Raw genomic sequence first — 19,357 nt, 5'->3', positions numbered from 1 at the left:
TCGTTTTTCTGTCCAAGGCTGAGCTTCCATATGGATTCTCCAATGCCCAGAAAGGCTCAAGGCATTTCCATCAGTGGGGCATCACCTCAGTTGTCATCCTCTATTTAGCCCCCCTATTTCCATGATGCCTATAAAGCCATCTCTAAGTCCTTCCCCCCTCTCGTCTGAGTTGAACCAGCCAGCAGATCCAAAAGCTGCAGCAGAGAAAGAGGAAAAAACAGGCAGGCAGAGCTGTATGCACACGCTTGCATGTGCGCAGAGAAGCAGCATGATCACACGCCTTATTTCTTTGGGAAATCAGATTAAAAAACAATCGACTCTTTGCCAACTGTAACCAAGTCTGAACCATTAGCTGGCACTGTCTCCACCCAAGGAAGAAAACCTCATTTGGAGAATGCAAGTAGTTTTTAATCTCAGAGCCTGGAAAATAGTTCATCTCAGCAAAGCGGCAAGTGCTCTTGTCTCTGGATTTTCTCTAGCATCTTTCTCCCCATATCTCAGCAAACTCAGTTTGGGGTTTTTTTGGTGGTGGTTGGTTTTTTGGTGGGGTTTTTGGGGTTGGGGTTTTTTTTGGTTTTTGTTTGTTTGTTTGGGTTTTTTAAGTTGTACAGCACCAGGAATACATCACATCACACAAATACACATGAGCACAGGCTCTTTATCTATAAGCACTTGCAAATGTAACAGAAAACAAGCAAAAGGAACATATATTTCAGTCCATCAACCTAAGCATTTCCACAGCCTCCATCACTGTGCCATCTGAACATTTTGTTAGTCCCAGGACTTTTCTGTGCCGTTATTACTGGCTTATGAAATTTCATTTTTGTTAGTCCCGGGACTTGTGTGTGGCTTTTTTATTATATTATGAAATTTCATTTCCTGTCATCTGCTGGGATTAAACTTTGATCGGAAGACACAGGTTTACGAGACTTGCGGTGACAAGCCTGACCCCAGAAGGTGAGGTGTAAAACCCTCCACCTCCAGCGGGTGGTCAGGGAATGCGGGATGCCGAGGCCAGAGCCAGAGCAAGTGACAACTGAGCGTGGGATGCCGGGCTCCTTACTCCCATGAACCCTACCCCACCTGTAAAACCCACTCCCCTGGGACACAGCGGTAAACCAAAGGGCCCCGACTCACAATTTCTTGCCCTGTAAGATCCTATTCTTCTTCCCACACTAACACAAGGCTTTATAAAGCATCTCAGCTCCCCCTCTGGATACATCGCCCTTCAGCAAGTGGTTGCAACCCAAGCCTGCAACTTCAGTGTGTCTCAGTTGTTACTTTCACTTTTCCCGATGGTTTCCCCTCCGCTGCCTCCATGTTGCCCATGTAACACCACGTTTCACAAAAAGGCACTTTGCCTTTTCCCTGCCACCTCCATCACCCCAGCTCTGGTGATCCCCCAAGCACTCCTCCAGCTGCTTCAGGCCGCCCCGTCTCCCCCCCAGCTACAGGAGCCAAAGTTGACAGGCAGCCAGAAAGGGGATATGACCTCTGCCATCCCATGTTAATGAATGCCCTCTCCAGAGGGAGCAGGGGAAGGCAAGGGGGATGGCACAGAGCCAGCCTCTGCGAGCTCAGCCAAGGGACACCAAGGAGCCGGGAGCACAGCACGTCAGAGCCCCCTCCACAAGGAGCTTTTGTTGATGCCACCGCTCCAGCCCATTGACGGCACGCTTGGCAGAGCAGGCTTTTCCACCACTTAGCTGTTGGCTGTATCAGTAGCCGGGTCGTAACCAGAGCAGCAGCTCTGCCAGGACCCTTGTGCAATGCTCTGAGGGTGTGCTACCAGCCAGAAGAGGACAAATGTGGACACACCATCCTCCCATAGTCCTCCCCCAGCACATGTGCCCCAAGACACAGTGACTTTCTTTTCAGCAAAGGCAGCTGGGATGTTGGACTCTTGGAAGCCCATTAGTCCACTTTAAGACTGGTGGTCAACCCAGCAGGCTGGCCCAGGGGGACTTTCCAGCCCAACGTGACATCCAGCCTTGTCAGTCCAACTTCACCTCTTTCTCTCTAGGAGATAAACCATCTGGCTGAACACTAGGAGACGCAGAAGGAAAACGATGTGCTCAGAGAGACTCACGAGGTGGTTTGGGTAACGTGTCCAACACAAGCACACAATGTTCTGCGTCCGTGACAAAAACAACAGGAAAAACCTGCTCCTGCAGGCCTGCCAAGCTGGGATTTCAACAACAAGTGGCAACATATCAGCTGGCGACAAACAGCTCCTGATTCAGGGAATGATGCACTTTCCAGAAAAGACTCAAGGTTTGGATTTTTCTTCTTAGTAAATGATAACATGCTGGGTGCCATACAGGATGGCTCCAGCCCAAGAATTAGCTGATAATGAGGGACCCAGAGGAAAGTGCCAGCTAAAGGAGATTTGGAGGTGGTTGCCAGCTGCACTGTCCCATACAGGGTGTCAGAATAAGGTAGAACCTGTACGTGAACCCCTGGAAAAGCAGCTCAGGACCACTCAGTAAAGTGATTTGATGATTTGGACAAGGGCATCACTCCATGAACAGGAAGCAGGAAAGGAAAGCAGCCCATAGTGAAAGAGGACACACCAGGGAAAGAGACACCCAGCACACACAGGACAAACACAAGCTTCAAGGTACCGCTGCCAGATTGGAACGATCTGCAACAGCTCAGCTGAAACCCCAAAGAAACCCAAGGAGAAAGCAAGGCTCTGGACTCATGGACCTGCAGAGCAGCAAGGAAAGAGAGCTTAGAAACTGCATTTTGGAGAGCATGGAGGGGACTGTGACATTTCTTGTGGGGGTGAGAAATAAGTCAGCTACAGCCACCAGGTTAGACCATCACCAGGGTACCACCAGACATCTCAGCCACTGCAAGTGAATGAAAGAGTTGCATTTGTGTTGTGGATGAAAAAGTGGTGAGGTTTGGTAGCAAGCCTAATGCAAAGAAGGGAGATACAGGCTAAAGAGGCAAAGCCTGGTGGCATAGCAGTTGACAATGGCGCTATGGCTAAAGACAAAAGTGTGGGCAGAAGAGGTGCTGGGGAAAAGCAGGAGGCTCAGAGCAGGTAAGGCCATGTGCTAGGGAGACTGTCCACAGTGCAGGAGGACCTGCAGCCTCCAACGGGGAGCAAAGTTTAGGCAGTATGAGTAGGATGCCCATGGTGGTGCCTATGACAGTTGTGACTCGTTAAAGAGCTATCACCCTGGTTTTAAAGATGTATTTAATTTGTCAACTCCATCTCTCCAAGCAATGTCATTAATAAAACTTTTAGAAACTTTGCAGGGTTGCGGTTTCATATCAGAACTGGAAGAAATACAGCACAATGAGGAGGAAAGCAGGTTCTTCTAGCTAAACATTTTTGCGTCCCAAAAACTGCACACACAAAGACCCATCACAGCACCCCTCTGGTCTCTAGGAATGCAAAATATCCACTAAAACACTTATCCAAACACCTCTGAACATATACGTACATGTGTTCACCAAGACAGGTTACACACATAAGGTTCGCTCCTCTTTGATTCTTCTGCTAGGGTCAGAAGTTACTTTTCCTTTTTATATTTGTATCTCTAAGCCCCATCAGTGGCAGATGCCCAAGCACTTCTAAAGGGTTCTGACAAATCCCTCCAGAAGGCACATAACATCATCCCAATTTTACAGATGGGGAAATTAAAGCAGAGACAGAGGTTAAGACAGCTAATTGCCTACGGACACTGAGTCAGTAGAAGAGCTGGGAATTGATCCCAGGAACCATGTCTTCCATTCCTCTGCTCCACCCACCAGTCAGTACACCCTACCAGATGGTTCTTATCATTGGACATATGGACTAAATATTGCTAAGTTGGTGTAGAAGATTCGCTATTTAATTAAATGTCCTGTCTTCTGTCTCCATAGGATGCATAGGGGAAACTCCAGCCAGAATCCCATCTGGACCCACTCAGGAAACGTCTCCGTAAAGCAAAGCAAGCCCTAGGCAAGCACAAGAAACATTCCCAAACCTATCAACCTGCCCTGCAAGACTCAGGAGCCTCAGAAGAAGCTCATGTTTGTCAAAGCCTGGCTTCAAACAGGGTATGCATGAACCACCAGTTAGGCTGGGAACTACTTTGTCACATGAAGGCTCTTCCTCCAACCTTCACTGGGCACCACCAACACTGCCCAACTGGAGATACTAGCAGAGTCACAAAAAGCAGGTGGCACAGAGTCATCTACTTTCTTCTGGCATTAGCTCTACCGCATCAAAGTGCTTCTGTTGGTAGGACAGAGAGACCAGTTCTGCCTGGCAAACATCAGACGCCTTCTCGCTTTCCAATCACTACCAAAGACACTTGAAATAGCTCCTAAAGTGGTTATTCATGACACAAAGGAGCAAGCCTTCCAACAGAGAGGCAGCAGAAAGATCCTCCACACTGCTGAAAGACAGGTCAGCAATTGATTTCCCAGCGTGGACCTTACAGACTTATAGCAGCATCTCGGTCCCCATTCACAGACAGGCACAGAATGAGTGCATCTGCCTTTCCAACAGAACCCAAACCAATTTCACATCCTTCTGTTCCCCGTTTGCATCCTGCACTCTGCACCCAGTGCGACGCAAAGGGAAACCCATGCATCAAGTCTGCAAAAAAAGATTTCATCCAAGAACATGCTCCCCTGAATACAACTCCCTCAACACGCGGCTGGAAGGAGCAGGCTCAAAGCTCTTCCAGGCAACCTGTACATGCAGTTATGTACTGATAAGGAAAACATACGCATACTTCTGCCCAGCAGAAGCACATACAGGTGAGAACCATGAGCCTGTATATCTCCGTTACTCTCCCAACAAACAGAAGAGGGCTGGACAACATTCTCTTTAGAAGGCTTTGCACCAATACTGACAACGTAGGAATAAAATCACAACACCTTTCCACGTGTGCTATAAGAGCCGGGCAATCCTGGAAGGTGCCTCCTGCTAGAGGAAAGTGATTGCACGTACCTTTCATCCCAAACTTGGACCGCCGGCCATACTTGTTGATCATAATAAAGAGGACGACCAAGAGGACACAAGCAAAAGCTGCCAGCCCAACCGCTATGGAAACCTGAAAGGAAAAAGCCTTAGAGTCAAGACAGAGGAATTTAGGAGTCTAGATTGGAAATACAGCACCTCCTTGCCCAGTTAACCTTCCTGTAGGCTCATACCATCTGCTGCAACCCTGTGGATATCAGCTGTGGAGGAAAACACAAGCTAAAGCAAAGGGCCCTGGCACAGCTTGGAAGCATCACAGGCTGTTTGCAGGACTGGGAGGTCTGGGATCTTCCTATCAGCAATTGCTGTTCTGGCGCCAGTTCTCCCCAGCTTCTCACTCCATTTATCTGCGGGGAAGGAGGACCTCTGCTCCAATGCCTGGGATCTCCCTTCACTGCACCACATCGTGAGCCTCCATTCCCAACATCGCCACTTTGCCATGACATCACAACGCTAAAGCTATACTAACCTGAGCTAGGAACGCACAGGAGCAGCAGAAAATTCTTTAGAAAGAGCAACTCTGTCTCCATCCAAACATCCCTCAGGACAAAGAATGAGGGAAAATAACACACCACAAAAGGAAAACAGAAGAAATTAAGCAGAACTGGGTTTTTTTCCCAAAAAACATTTGGTTTTCCTAAAGCCTCTAATGGTTCCCTATTTATCGTAATTTTTAGTAGTAAATATTTATACTACAACAGCATCCAAAGTCCTTCACTGGAACTGTTGTTCCACTGTGTCAGTGTAAAACTAGAGGAAAGAAAACCTCCTTGCCCTAAAGGGTTTACAGTCCCAGGCTTATTTTAATATTTATGAATATTTATTCCTTCAAGCCTTTGCTCAAGATACTTTTATTGCATTGATGTAAACAACAATTTCTTTGGCATTGGCCCAATTGTTCTCCTGTACTGGGTCTTGTGATGCATTTAGACTTCACTTCCTTTTACAAAACTGTATTCTGCTATAATAGAAAACACGTCATTTAACCAAGAAAAAGTAATTTCATTTCACAACCCTTTTCCCTGCCCTTAATACATTAGCTACAATATTTTTAAATTTTTTATTTTACCATGCTGTATTTTCATCGCCCAGCTTGTTTTCTGCGCTTTATATTTAATAATCGGTGCACATTATTACTCCAGTCTCACCGTTCAAACCTTTCGCTTCAGTTATAGGAGATTTTCAGTTGGCAAGGTGGATTGAGTTTTGTTCATTCTGTTAACATCTGGTGGGTTTCAAGATCTTAACACTTTCACAGAATTAGAGCAATTGTGTAACATGCTAATTTTCTTCCCCAATACTTATACATAATTTTTTTTTTCTTTTTCTACTTGGATTCTGCAGAAGAAAGACAATGGTGAGACCTGATAAGCCGTAGGCTTTCTTTCCTTTTTCTTTTTTGGCACACCCTGCAGAGCAGGAGGGAGGGCAAACTGGCATTGACAAAACTGAACCAAGCTAAATCCAAGTCCCTCACAGGGCTAAACTTAACAGCTCAATAATAGTATGAAACACACTATTGCCTGTTTGTTTGTTCTCTGGGTGCTACTTTTTTAGAGTGAGAATTTCTGACCCTGCCAGCAGCAACTTCACAGGATGCCTTATTTTCAAAGAGCTCCCTGGTTCCACACTGCAGACCCAAGAGGCTCAGATGGTACATGTCAGTATTTTACTTGCCTGACACAAGCCACAAAATACTTCTGATTGTTGTCTTGAGTCATAAAGGAAGAGATTTTCCTTGCAAACATCTCAAAACAGCACCAAAATGTAAATACTGAGTCATCAATAACAAGAAATGCATGCAAAACAGTTCTGTAGAGAAGAGGAAAGGACTTACCCCAAAAGTGTCCTCCTCTGGTTTGTGGGTCACAGTGATGGGTGGGGTGGGACTCACTTCATAATCACCGACTGAAACCAAAACACCAAAGACAGAATATTCATCATGGCTCCCATGGGACTTCCAAGGCACCTGCACATCCCCAGTGGCAGTGCCTGACCTAAAAAGATCCAGTTCACCCCTAACAGAGGCTGCAACTCCCTATTTCAGAAGGCACCAAAATCAACCATCAGAGAGTTCCCTGTGCACATCAGCAGAGAAAACACAGACCAGGACAACACTGATGTCACTCCAACCTTACAAATGAGAAACATTTGGTTGCCTGGTGTTCCAGGGTGGGTAGCCTCCACTGCTGAGCTATCTCCTAGAGTTTTTGGAAATCTACTGGGCTAAGTAGGGTTAAAACACAAGACTAACTCCAGCAGAACTTGATCCAAAGGAACAGTTACTTAGATGTTTTTTGGAGGGGAGCAGGTAGGGACAGAGAGGAAGAAGGGAAGAATCTGTTGAGGAAACACTACAGAATTTAAGTCCTGCTTCTCACCCCCACCCACACTAGAAAGCATGTTGTAAATGGGCCACGACACACAACTGCTTTGGGGACTGGCCAGCCTGCACCTAGTTAAGACCCCTTCTGCTACACCACAACCGACCATCATTTCCACTAAAGGACCTTCTTCAGGACATCACTAGAGGGAAGTGAGCATCTCCTGGGCTCTAGAGATTACCCAGCTGATCAAAAGCTCCCCAGCCATTTTGCTTATACATGGGGAAGCCAGGGCTTTGTGCAACCTCCACCAACTTGCTTTTGGCTTCCTGATTTTTTCTCCAGGAGCATGTAAGTCACAGAAGGGCAGGGGGAACCACAACAACAAAACACCCACAGTATGCAAAGGGCAAGGAGACACTTACTTGAGACAAAGTTGTCCGTACTCTCTGTGGAAAGTACAAAGAGAGAAGCAACACAGTTAGCAGTACAGCAAAGGAAGAGTGGTCTCATTCCCAACCCACCTCAAACACACTCCACGACCCCAAAGAGCGCAGGAAACCAACTTTTCATATTTGTCTTGTTGGGCAACTGTAACTGGAAATTGCAGTGCATGTGCCAGCAGGACGTGCTGGAGGTCACAGAGGAGAGCACAGGGGTAACTGTGCAGGACCTTGGGTGAAACAGGAGGGGAGGGATGCTTCTGCAAGGCCAGAATGGAGAACAATTAGCAGCATGCTAACCAAACTTTTGAATGGTCATTAAACAATCCTGCTTTCAGCAGGTGAGCAAAGCTCAACGGACACACGGGCCTCAGCAGGATGGAGGTGAAGGGGAGAGAAGCAGATTTTGCCTTGCATGGCAGGGTTCACCCAAGGAGAAAGTCCTACAAGGATGAGGACCAGCTCCCAGGAAGACGAGCCCAGCTTGGGGCAGCGGGTTAGAGGAGACCTCCTCTGATCAACTTTTCATGAGCGACTCGTAAAAGCTAATAGCATCCGAACTGGACATGGAGGCTGTGGCTGTCCTAGAGCTGCCTCTTGCCTGAGACAGCCATGCCAGTCCCTGCTGTCAGCCTTTTGACTGCTGCAGTCTATTCAGCAAAGCTCCTTCAGCTCCGAAGGCGGCTGAGGCCCCAGACGATGAGGTCTAAAGCTCTCGGTGACACTCAGTTTACATAGCATGAGAATAACATCAGCTTTCAATTCACTCGCCCATGTAAGAAATTGAGCCCAATATTAACTGGAGTTTACACAGCTTTGCTGGCAGAGGGCTCCTGGAAGGACGCTGAAATGTTCACGCTGAAGTATGGGTGAGGTTTGGAAGGGAAGCGTAAAACAACCCCTGGATGACAAACACAGCTTTCCAAACCAGGGGAAAAAAACTGAAAAAATATTTTTGTTTCAAGTCAAGCAGAAGAGTAGCTTTCCTTGGCTTTTTCTAGCAAGACGGGAGGGGAAAAAAAAAAAAAGAAAAAAAAAAAAGAGAAAGAAATATTTCATTTGGAGACTTTTTTTTCTTTCCCTATTGAAGCAGACAGAGGCTAGTCGTAAAACTCATGCTGCCTCTACATTTTCCCCTTTCCATTTTTCTCTACTGGACCAAGCAAATTCAACAGAAACCCACAAAAAGTTTTTCCCACTAAACCCTATTTTTCAAAGTACAAAACACAGCCAAGAAATTTCAGCCAACTTGAGTTTTGTGAGAAGTTCCCGAAGAACTGAACACTCTTCATGGGAGAGATAGGTACATTAGCCTTTGTGGATTAAATAAGGAGATGATAGCCTATGGTAGAGATGTCAGTGTCAACACACGATGAGATTTTTATTAGGATGTAACACAAATCTGTCCTGGGAGCCACTGCCCTGGCTCCTAGAGCCACAACATCACAGAGAAGCAGGATATAGCATGGGGCACGTGTCCCAGCTCCCACCCAGCTTCTAACAGTACCTTTCTCCTCCCAACCTGGGAAGCACAATCTGGCACAGGACCAACGAGAGGTTGCAGACCAGGGGTTTCTAAAAAAACATGGTCACAGGTCCTTCTCTATGCTGATAGGAAGTCTTCCAGGCACTACACTTTCATTAATTAATTAAGACTAATAATCTCATCCTGCATAGTGACAGCAAAACCCTTGCAGGTGTGAATAGCTATAGGCAATAAGCTTCTTGAATGAACCACAATGGGGAACCTTCAATTTGTGACATTTTCTGGAGGAATCTACCTTCAAATGGGAAATTATAAACGTCAGCTGCATTGAGTGTTAATGTCAGCTGTGGCAGTGGACGGAACAACGAACTTCAAGGAAAGTAAATTACATCCTGCATTGGGCTGACAGGGTCTGCCAGGGTGAGGAACGGCTTGGGACTTTGGATCAGAAGAAATAAAAGAAATGGTTCAGTTCATGCTGAGAGATGGTTCAGGGTCAGTAAATACTCCACACCAACAACACACACAAGGCGTGGGTGAAGATGCATTCACAAGGGCAATATTTTGCATATATTTCACACAATCCCATTCTCCCAGAGCCTCTGACACAAGAGGCTCTTCAAACATCAACGTGCCTTCCCACATCACAGCACAGCTCAGATCCATTTCCAAAATCAGCTCTCCTGAACAGATCTGCCCCCTTTTCTGGAGGTCCGGCACCTACTTAAGAGCTGTCCCCATTTCACAGATGGGGAAATTGAGTCACAAAGGTGGGACCTGACAGAGCTGAGACTGCAAACCTGTGCGCCTCTCCTCACCCACCTACATTTGGTAAGCTGCTCTTCTGCCCTGACAGAAGGAAACATAAATAGGTCAGATAGCCAAACAGGGCATCATCCTTGAAGCCAAAATACAAATTTTCCACTCCCATCCATATCAGATCTTCAAGGCAGAGATTTGGGGTTACATTTACAATATTTGACCTGCGGGAAAACTCTGTGTGCGTATATGGTGTGATATAAATAATAAATGAGAGTACTGTTGGTATTTTTCTATATTTAGCGAACGCCCTATTTTGCTGGATTTTCTTGGGCTGCAGGGGCCAATTTAGAGCTGCCACTTTCTCATGCCATCATTCCTGAAGGCAGCAGCATGCACAGGTCTTAACTCCATGATGGCCAGCGTGGCGTTTCAATGCCAGAGAGCAGACCAAGACCCTCCACACTCCTATAAAGCAGACAGGTCACTGAAAAAGTCTCTACTGCACTCCCCAGAGCTGCATCTTCATGTCCTCAAATGCCTTTTTTTTTTTTTTTTTTTTTTTTTTTCCAGTTAAGCCCTGAATCACTATGGAGTACAACGGGGAATTCCAAACAATCAGTTAAGAAGTCCCAACAAACTGATGCAAAGCAACTAACTGAGCCGTCGCATCTTTTGTAGACCTGTCATTCTGGAAGTGCACGTCATATTCAGAAGGAAAACAATCCTGACACTGCTGCATCCAGCTTTAATCGTTTTGCAAATGCATGCTAGAAGAAAAAGGGAAGAGCTGCATCACTTCAAAGGGCTTTCCATTCTTTAGCTTATAACTAGCAATCATATAGAAGAATACTTTCTCTGAAAAAAAAAGCAGGCAACCTCTTTGGGGGACCCCAGAGGAGATCCAAAATAATTGACCAAACTTGCATCCCATTCCCACTGAAATCCCTAAAGAGCTTAAAAAGAAATACACTGCAATATGTTACACAACAAAAATATCTAAACCAGTTAGTGTGTCTCTCTGCATTAAAGAGTTGTTATTACACCAAAGCACACTTGAGTAAGAGAATGATACTGGTCAGAAGAGGCCTCTCCAGAGGTCACCTCTTCCAACCTGCTGCTCAGACAAAGGCCAACTTGGGTTGCCAAGGCCTTGTCTAGGCGTGAGAATTACTGGTGGGACCACAGTAAGACCTTTGGATTGCAAGCAACACGAATGAGATAAACTGATATCCTACCTGGAAAGGGTTTTTCAAGGAAGTGTCCTTTGATGGTTTGGTTGGCTGAGCCCAGCTGGTTGGTGGCCACAATCGTGTAGTTGCCATTATTGTAGTGAGTGGGTTTGTTGAAGAGCAGGCAACCCTCAGATACTTCCCCTTGTTGGTAAAACTCCATGTGGATGATCTCTGTCTCCCGGAGGACTTGGCCATTGTGCAGCCAGTGAAGGGTGGGAGCTGGGTTCCCATGCACTGCAAATGCAATGCAGTGCTCCAGGTGTAGCACAGGCTCCTCCAGAGTTAGGATGCGAGGGGGATCTAGCAGACAAAAACATGGCAGGCTCACAGCACACCTCCACCCACATCATGTCTCCGCGCACCATGGAAATTAAGATTATTGAAAACGCAACCTCCAAAATCCCTTGTTCCTTCCATTTTCCCCATGGATTTCTGCAAATAAGCAGCACTAAGTCACAAGAACCACTCCACGCTCCCCGGAAGGAGGACCTGAACCATAGCCAGCTCTCTTCGGCTTCTCAACAGGGGTACAAATTACCAACAGGGATGGTCCTTTCACCAGCCCAGAAACAATTAAGCTTAGAGTTGCCCAGTCCACACACTAACTGCTGCTCTCCTTCCCTCAAGGGATCACGAGGAGGCTGCCTGTCCCCGTTAAGGAGGACACCACAACGAGCACTGTTACATTACACGTGCGCAAGGTGCCCATGGGAGCTCTCCAGTCACACTGAGCAATTTTGGATTGCATAGCTGTGGAAGCAAACATCCCTCAGCGACTGCCTGTCCTTGGGGGTTTTGACTGCCTGAATATCCCAAAGGACTGCTCACCCGCCGAACACCCTCCAGGGGTGTTTTAATTAAGGGGAGTAGAGTGGGAGAGGGAAAAGAAAAGCAGGACTCCACATGCAATTTATTGCATATGCATTGTCTTCCCGCTGGGACACCCCAAGAATTCAAATGTTGCTCTGCCATCGCTTCTGAAACCCCGTTTACAACACCTATATGTAAGGTCCCAAACCCCAAGGCTGGCAAGGTCTGAACTAGAAGAATAGAGTTTTGTGCAAAGACAAAGGACACAAAAAGATGAAGGTCTTCCCTAGAACTCTCCTTTTTCTGGTACCATCCAACTTCAAAGACAATCCATGGGGCATCCACAAGGAACAAAAAACAATGCACCAACTTTTGCCCATCTTTTGGAAAAAAAGACAGTGAATTTTTCAGGCAGTGAAGGTAGTAGAAGAGAAAAAGGTGCAGAGCTGGTTAGAGCTGAGCGACATTCTCCCGCCAGCATCAGTTACCCTGAACCACACAGCCATGTCCCAGCCACCTCCTTTCACTTGCAAGCCTAGATCTGCATGTGGCTTGTTCACATCTTCCTGGCAAGGAGGATTCAAAACAGGCAGCCACCTACACGCACAAACCCAGATCTTTTCAGCGTGCAATTACAGCCTGAGTGATGGGACTGGGCAATAAAAGCACGGGTAGCAGAAACTGTCAGCAGCTTAGAGGATTACATGGGTGAAAACAGGCATCAGCATGGTGCTGTTTAAGGTGTGGATGAAAAGACGCTACAATGCAGTGCAAAAAACACCTGCCTGCTGACCAATCACCTCTGAGCTGATCTGAGCTTTGATTACCTCTATTCTTCAATCCATCAATAGTACTTACTGGGAAGAAGATGAAAGCAGTCAAGCATCTGCTCTTCTTTTTCCTATCCCTTGTGACTGCTTTGTCTACAGGACCCCAAGGGTTCTGCACTGCACTGGACATGCAATGTGCGTGAGTTCACCAAGACTAGCCAGAATCATGCATAGGTCTCTGCTCTACCTGGCAAGGCTGGGGGTGGGAGACAGATTTTCAAACTACAGAGTAAGGGCAAATATTACAGACACAGCAACATATAGTAAATCTCAGCTGCTTGAGAGCACAAAGCTGTGTAAACTTCCTCTTAAGGTCAGGTTTGTGCTAAGTTATATTAGAAAGCACAAGAAAGTTTAGCTACTTGCAGCTAAAAGTGAACTGTTGAAATTTGACATGTGCATGTTTACATGGCATTTGCAGTTTAACTTTGTAGGAACAGATCTGGGAGGAAGCACTAGCATCCCTGATATCAGAGGCAAGATTTACACTGGCTTTAGCAAGGGTGACATTTAACCTCCCACAAAGCATCAGGGCAAGCAACTCCGTGTTTGTAAACAGAGTTTTAGTGCCTTTACAGCTTTTCCTTACTCTGCTGGATCTTCCAAGAGATGGTTGGAGAGATGTCCACCACCGGTGTGGCACTGCTGCTCCTCCCCTACTCTAGTGCTCATTTCTACACTAATGGAAGCAGCAGGAAAGCAAAAATATTGATGCTTAAGAGGGAATTGTGCAAGGATGCACCTCCTCCTCCCTGTGTTCAGCTCCTAATCCTCATGCACAAAACCGGTATGTCAAAGGTAGCAAGTGGTCATGCATTCAAATGGTTCCCAGGGCAGCCCTCCAGCCTCTATATTGTCAAGGTCTCTCCACTGCTACTTACAGTAGACAGTGAGCAGCACGCTGGCATTGCTCATCCCCACCACATTCTCGGCAATGCAGGTAAGCAGGAACCCGTTGTCCTCACTGGTGACATTCACCAAGGTCAAATTGATGGCATGAACATTGGTCCAGTTGAGGTTGGTCTAAAATCCCAGAGAGAAATACAGACAGAAATCAGTGTCTGGTGGCTCCTCTCCTCCCCGCTACTGTGGCCAGAAGATGAGGATCACACTTTCCACATAAGATGTGAGAAGGTCTCTAAAATCCAAGGACAGCTAGGACCTGGGTGCAGAGAGGTGTTTCCTCGCTTGATTAAGTGAGGAAACCACATCTTGTAAGAGGAATTACTGGGAGGGGGAGACCCACAGCATTGTAGCACTGATAAACACGGCTTGCCTCTAGAAAAGCTTGTTTAGCTGCCTATTTCAGCTACAGTTATTTCAGACACCCCTGTAAACAGGTAGTTTCATCAGAGGAGACATGAGTTAATTCAATTAGGGAGCACTGAGATATGAAGCTATCTCATCTTCAGTTTCCAGCCATACAGAGGGAAGGTTTTGCTGCTTTCAGGTAGTTGCCAGGTTCTCATGTGGATAGGGTACGGCCTCAATTTTCCTTTGGATACAACCATTTCACATTTCTTATAGCAGTTTCCACCATCTACCTGACCCTCTGCCCTGCGTGCACAGACCTGGGGAACACATGGCAGCCGTCTTGCCCTTGCCACATCAGGCGCAGGCAGCACTGAGGTGCTGTGGCCCCTACCTGGTGTGTGTTGATGGAGTGGAGATCAGCCACCGTCCAGTCGACATCGGGCAGCGGCGAGCCTGAGCCATTGCAGGTGATGACGGCGTTCTCCCCTTCTCGCACTGTCAGGTTCACATGGCTCACACTGATCTCAGGGAGGTCTAGGAGAGCCATACACCAAAGCGCTCAGGTGTGGAGCAGCGTTTGCTATAGTCAGCCACAGGACACATGTGTGGACCCAGATCCCACCAAGCTGTTTCCCAAATCAGCCTCCAGCACCCTGGGATAAGTAGCAGGAGGCAACAGCATGGCCTCACCTTACCAAGTGAAGGAGGGGTATTGGAGATAGGGGGAAACGTAGACACTGGAGATGTGCCAGCTGAACAGACCTTCCCATCACACTTGAATCCAAAAGCTGGTGTCCAGCTCTGGCTGCGCTTCCCTTCACACAATCCCCATCCCCATCTCTTCTACTCCCACAGAAGCTGCTCTTGAGAGCCGTCACCTGGGATAGGAAAGCTGTGTCTGCTGGGAGAGGATCCAAAGTGTTCCCACCTCCAGGGGAAGGTGCACAGAGCACCTAGCACTCCAGCTGAGGAAAAATGTCCCCCTAATTTATAACAATCAAGAGAAGATGACCAAGGATGTGTCCTCATATTAACTGCAGCTCTCCTAATAAAAGGTGCCCTTGTTCTTCCTTGGTGGTGGCAGAGAGATTCACTGATTTATGGTGGCTCTGATTTACACCACTTCCTTACTTGCAGCCACAGGCGCCAAATATCCTTGCAACATAAAACAAAACAACGCTGGTTGCAAGAGGAAGGGCAAATAGCCTTCTTGCATAGAGGAGGCTTTCTGGGTTGTTCGTAGAGTCAAACGGGGTAGGCAGGGCAGGGGAGAACGGAGCCATGGTCCCCTGCCATCATAGGGCAGCAGCATCATCACGCCAACCCAGAGCCACAGATGGGGATACACCTCCTGTCATTGCCATCAAGGAGTGACACCAAGAGGGAAGCAACATTGTACTGATTTGGGGGATGCCAGAAGAAAGGAGGCAGTGGTCAAGGCCTGGCAAAGCTGCATAGGTAGCAGGAATCAGTGGAGAGGGACATGGGAGGGACACATATCGTCTCTCCAGGTTGAGGTAGTATCACACATGGCCACACCAAGTCACGCCAGCCCTCAGCACCAAAGGACAAAGACAAATGGGGTGTTGTTACAACATCCCTTGAGTCATCTTAATGCCTGAACAGAAAGACTCTCCTCTGGAGGAAAGCAGATCAATGTGGCTCCCTGCCCTTCCAGGTCAGAGGAGGTGCTCACCCTGCACACCAGCACATTCGTGTTCCCAAATCAGTACCCTGCTGTCCCCTAGAGTCTAATACCACCATTGATGGAGTCAACTCTACTCCCTGTCCCTGATCCCTAAGGATTTTTTTTCCCCTCTAATCCTTGCAGATTATTCTTCCCATGTTGGGAGGAAATTACAGCACTCTCTCAAATCTTTTTTGTTCATCCACGTGCAGGCACGCTTTGGCCAATTTCCAGAGCTTAATAAAGGGACATCGTGAACTTGGGGGCGGGGGGGGGGGGGGGGGAGAAGTCATGCAAATCCAAATGTGCGTGCTGTTTGTCTACTACTGCTACAAGAAGCAAACCTGAATTCCTAGAACAGAGGACAATCATCAGAAGAAGAAAACCTCTGGTTTTCCTCCTTTTTTCAGCCCATGAGTTTGACAGCTGCTTGCATATAGACAGTTTAATTGTTCTGCTGAAGGTACACCTCCTTCCCCTTACTCTGCAAGGGATGCTTGCCAGTAATGGCAAGAGCAGAGCAAAAACTGACACCGAACAGGCAGCTGATGTGCGAACAAGGTGAAGGAAAATGGGATAACTATTGAACATGCCTCATGTTGCTCCTGGGGCCACTGGACTCTTTTAAACATCAGCAGGAAACAGAAAGAGATATAAAGTCACTCCTGCTTCTTCCCTACCGATATGGGCTTTCAATTGAAAAAATAAAACAAAACAAAATGAATAGAGACATGTATTTCCTAAGAGTAATTACGAAAGATACAGTAGCAATGTCTTTTAACAATATGCTGTTTCTAGGATTTATTAGACAGAGGAAGAGCAACATGAAACATATCTCTTTTCAAGACACCACATAGACTCATCACAGACACTTTGTCAAGCAACAGCATGACAATCACCCAACAACAGCCCCAAATCACCCAATACCTTCACACACACAGAAACAGCAGCCCCACATTACCTAGATAGTCTATTTTTAATCCATAAACTACTCCAATCAGCTTCAATCATCTCATTCTTGACCACATGGTGGGATTCTGCTACACCAGGTTCCCCAAGCAAATGGTTGAACCAGATAGGACTGGACTCCCTCCCAGCACCCTCCTGGCCTCCCTCGTGCCCAGCCCCAGGAGTCCTTACCACACTGGGTGATGTTCATCTCCTGCAAAGGGATGATGGCTGCGTCCATGTTCATGCAGTAGAGCTCCTGGTACTGCAGGTTCGCCTCGCCCTTCTCCTGCCAGAGCTGGATCCAGCGGATGTCGCAGCTGCAGTTAAAAAGGTTCCTCTCTAGTCTCCTACGGGCAGAGAGAGCATGAGAAAGGATGGTGGGGTGGGGAAGGATGAGTGGGACCATCGCCTGGCTCCAGGCTCCCTGAGGAGGACAGCCACCGTGCAGATGCAAGGGGCCCTTCAGAGCTAAGAGAGAATCTCCTCTGTGTTATCTGCCTGGGATCTTCTGGCACTCGTTATTCATGTCTCTTCCGCCTCCAGAGAGACAGAGGTTACACATCCACACGTTCACACAGTCTCCTTCACACACACACACACAAGGTTTTACATCTCCCAGGGCAGCACATGGATACATGCAACGGCTTTCATCACAAGATCTGCACATCTGCAGCTCGGTACCACAGTCATCCAGACACCCAAAACATTCATCCCTCAGCAAAGGAGCAGGCAGCTCCATGCTGCCCTAAAATATTGATTCACATCTTCAAAGCCCACTTCAGTGGGGCTCCAAGACCCTGCTGGGCAAAGCGCACCTCTAGCCCCCACAAGTGCCCTGTGAAGCTGGCAGCTCTTCTCGCAAGTACCTTGAATGAACACAGCCTCCTGGTGACCCTGGACACAAGCTAATGTGCAGGGTATCATGCATTTTAATCAAATCAAACAGCACTGCACTGAGACCCTGCTGACCTGGCCAGGAGAAATGGAAAAAAACACTGCCTTTAATGTACTTCATTTAAAACACACTTACACATAGTTTATATACCAGGAATGTTTATTATAATTGATTTTCCAACCTATTAACCATTTCATTTACATTTTTAAAGCCCTGCAGCTCTCTGTGGAGATGTGAGGAGGGCAGGTCCCAGCAGAGACGAGAGCCCAGTGCTCAGTGAGGACAGACTGTTACCAACGTGGGTTGCAACAATAACTTGAGCAAAACAGCAGATACAGCCTGAACAAACAAAATATCTCCCCAGGTAACCATGAAGCAGGAGAAAGTAGGGAGCAGAGGAGCCAGCACTGCAAAAGGTGAGCTCAGTCACCCCAAAGCAGAAGGGCATCTCCAAAGGTCAAACCATTGCTTCACAGGTTGCCTAAATCACTCTGTCACACCAGAGAAACTGTTTTTCTGGTCTGTTCCATGTGTTACTGCAACATTTGTGCTTGCTTTTACAAAATTAATTCCACCAACCAACAGGATTTAGAAACAACCTTCCAAACATATGCAGGTGCTATTTTGTCAATACAGTACTGCAAAAGGAGGAGGAGGAGGAGGAGAAGGGATCTTCTGGTAGCACACAAGTGTGTTAAACCTGAACCCTAATGATGCCACTTTGAATCTTTTTATAGAACAAGATGCCATCTGACCTTGGGTTTTTTTTTTTTTAGAACAAACACCGAGTTAAACTTCACTCTGTGGCTTTTCCTTAGTTCATTTCTTTCCCGTCAAAAGTACATAAACCTTTGCAACACAGGTACAAGGCTCAGACAAGCAACTCAAAGGCCAAAGCACTAAATTTAACAGGCCAGCGCAGATTAGTGCAGTGACTTTGTGGGATTCGAGTTACGAGGCATTCCCTGCGTGCTATGATGGGTACTGCATGGTACTCTTCAGCACAGCCACGTTCTCCTCAGGATTGTCCCAACGTCATGGTATGGCATGTGGATAAGAGCCATGGACTTAGCTAACTTCAGATTGGGTAACCGGACTTGCAACCTGGGACCCAGCAGGGAGCTGGGGAAGCTCAGAGGCAACAGGGGAGAAATTCTGCTCCACTGCAAATACTCCCATGAAACGAGGCTGCTAGGGACAGCCGCTGCCCTAGCACTTAAGGGCAGCTCTGTAAGTAATAGACAGCAGCCTTTCTAGCCCATTGCTAATTCACGAAGGCCCATGAATAATGCAGGAGCGGCAGGCTTCAGGGCAGAACTTGCTCATGACCTGCCCCAACATCAGTGGTGTAAACTTGCTCTAATCGAAACCCCCACGGGGCCTTTTGCACAAATTAACTCCCATCACCAGCTGGATGTGCCGAGTGCCACCAGCACGTGGCATGGCACTGCGGGTGAAAGGGACCCAGATGTGTACGCCCATTTTCCTTAACACACATTGCAAAAGTGCTCTTGACCTGCAGGAGATGCCCTCCCTCCTTGCTTGGTGCCTGCCCTGCCAGCCAGTTCTCCAGAGACGTGGGTGGGGATTTCCATGCTCACACTGTCCTGCACCTGCCCAAAAACCTGGACCTCCCTTTCTCTCCTCAGACCACATCCATTGCAGGGATCATTAGACGCTGCAGCTCCTTCTAGCT

General features: G+C 47.3%; 1 protein-coding gene across 3 annotated transcripts in view; it reads right to left on the bottom strand.

Moving 5' to 3' along the window:
* The window catches only part of NTRK3 (neurotrophic receptor tyrosine kinase 3), a 234,024-nt gene that overhangs the window by 153,675 nt on the left and 60,992 nt on the right, over positions 1-19,357 (bottom strand). For all 3 annotated transcript variants that reach the window (XM_069798466.1, XM_069798467.1, XM_069798468.1), the window contains exons 5-11: positions 16,956-17,113; positions 14,520-14,662; positions 13,756-13,897; positions 11,238-11,534; positions 7,737-7,760; positions 6,825-6,895; positions 4,958-5,060 (exon numbers count right to left, since the gene is read on the bottom strand). In XM_069798466.1, coding sequence (XP_069654567.1) covers positions 4,958-5,060; positions 6,825-6,895; positions 7,737-7,760; positions 11,238-11,534; positions 13,756-13,897; positions 14,520-14,662; positions 16,956-17,113 — 938 coding nt within the window. The remainder of the gene's footprint in view (positions 1-4,957; positions 5,061-6,824; positions 6,896-7,736; positions 7,761-11,237; positions 11,535-13,755; positions 13,898-14,519; positions 14,663-16,955; positions 17,114-19,357) is intronic.

Source organism: Haliaeetus albicilla, chromosome 12, assembly GCF_947461875.1.
Source record: "Haliaeetus albicilla chromosome 12, bHalAlb1.1, whole genome shotgun sequence".
Taxonomy (NCBI): Eukaryota; Metazoa; Chordata; class Aves; order Accipitriformes; family Accipitridae; genus Haliaeetus; species Haliaeetus albicilla.
The sequence above is the reverse complement of the archived record's forward strand: the minus strand, read 5'-3'. Positions and strand labels throughout refer to the sequence as shown.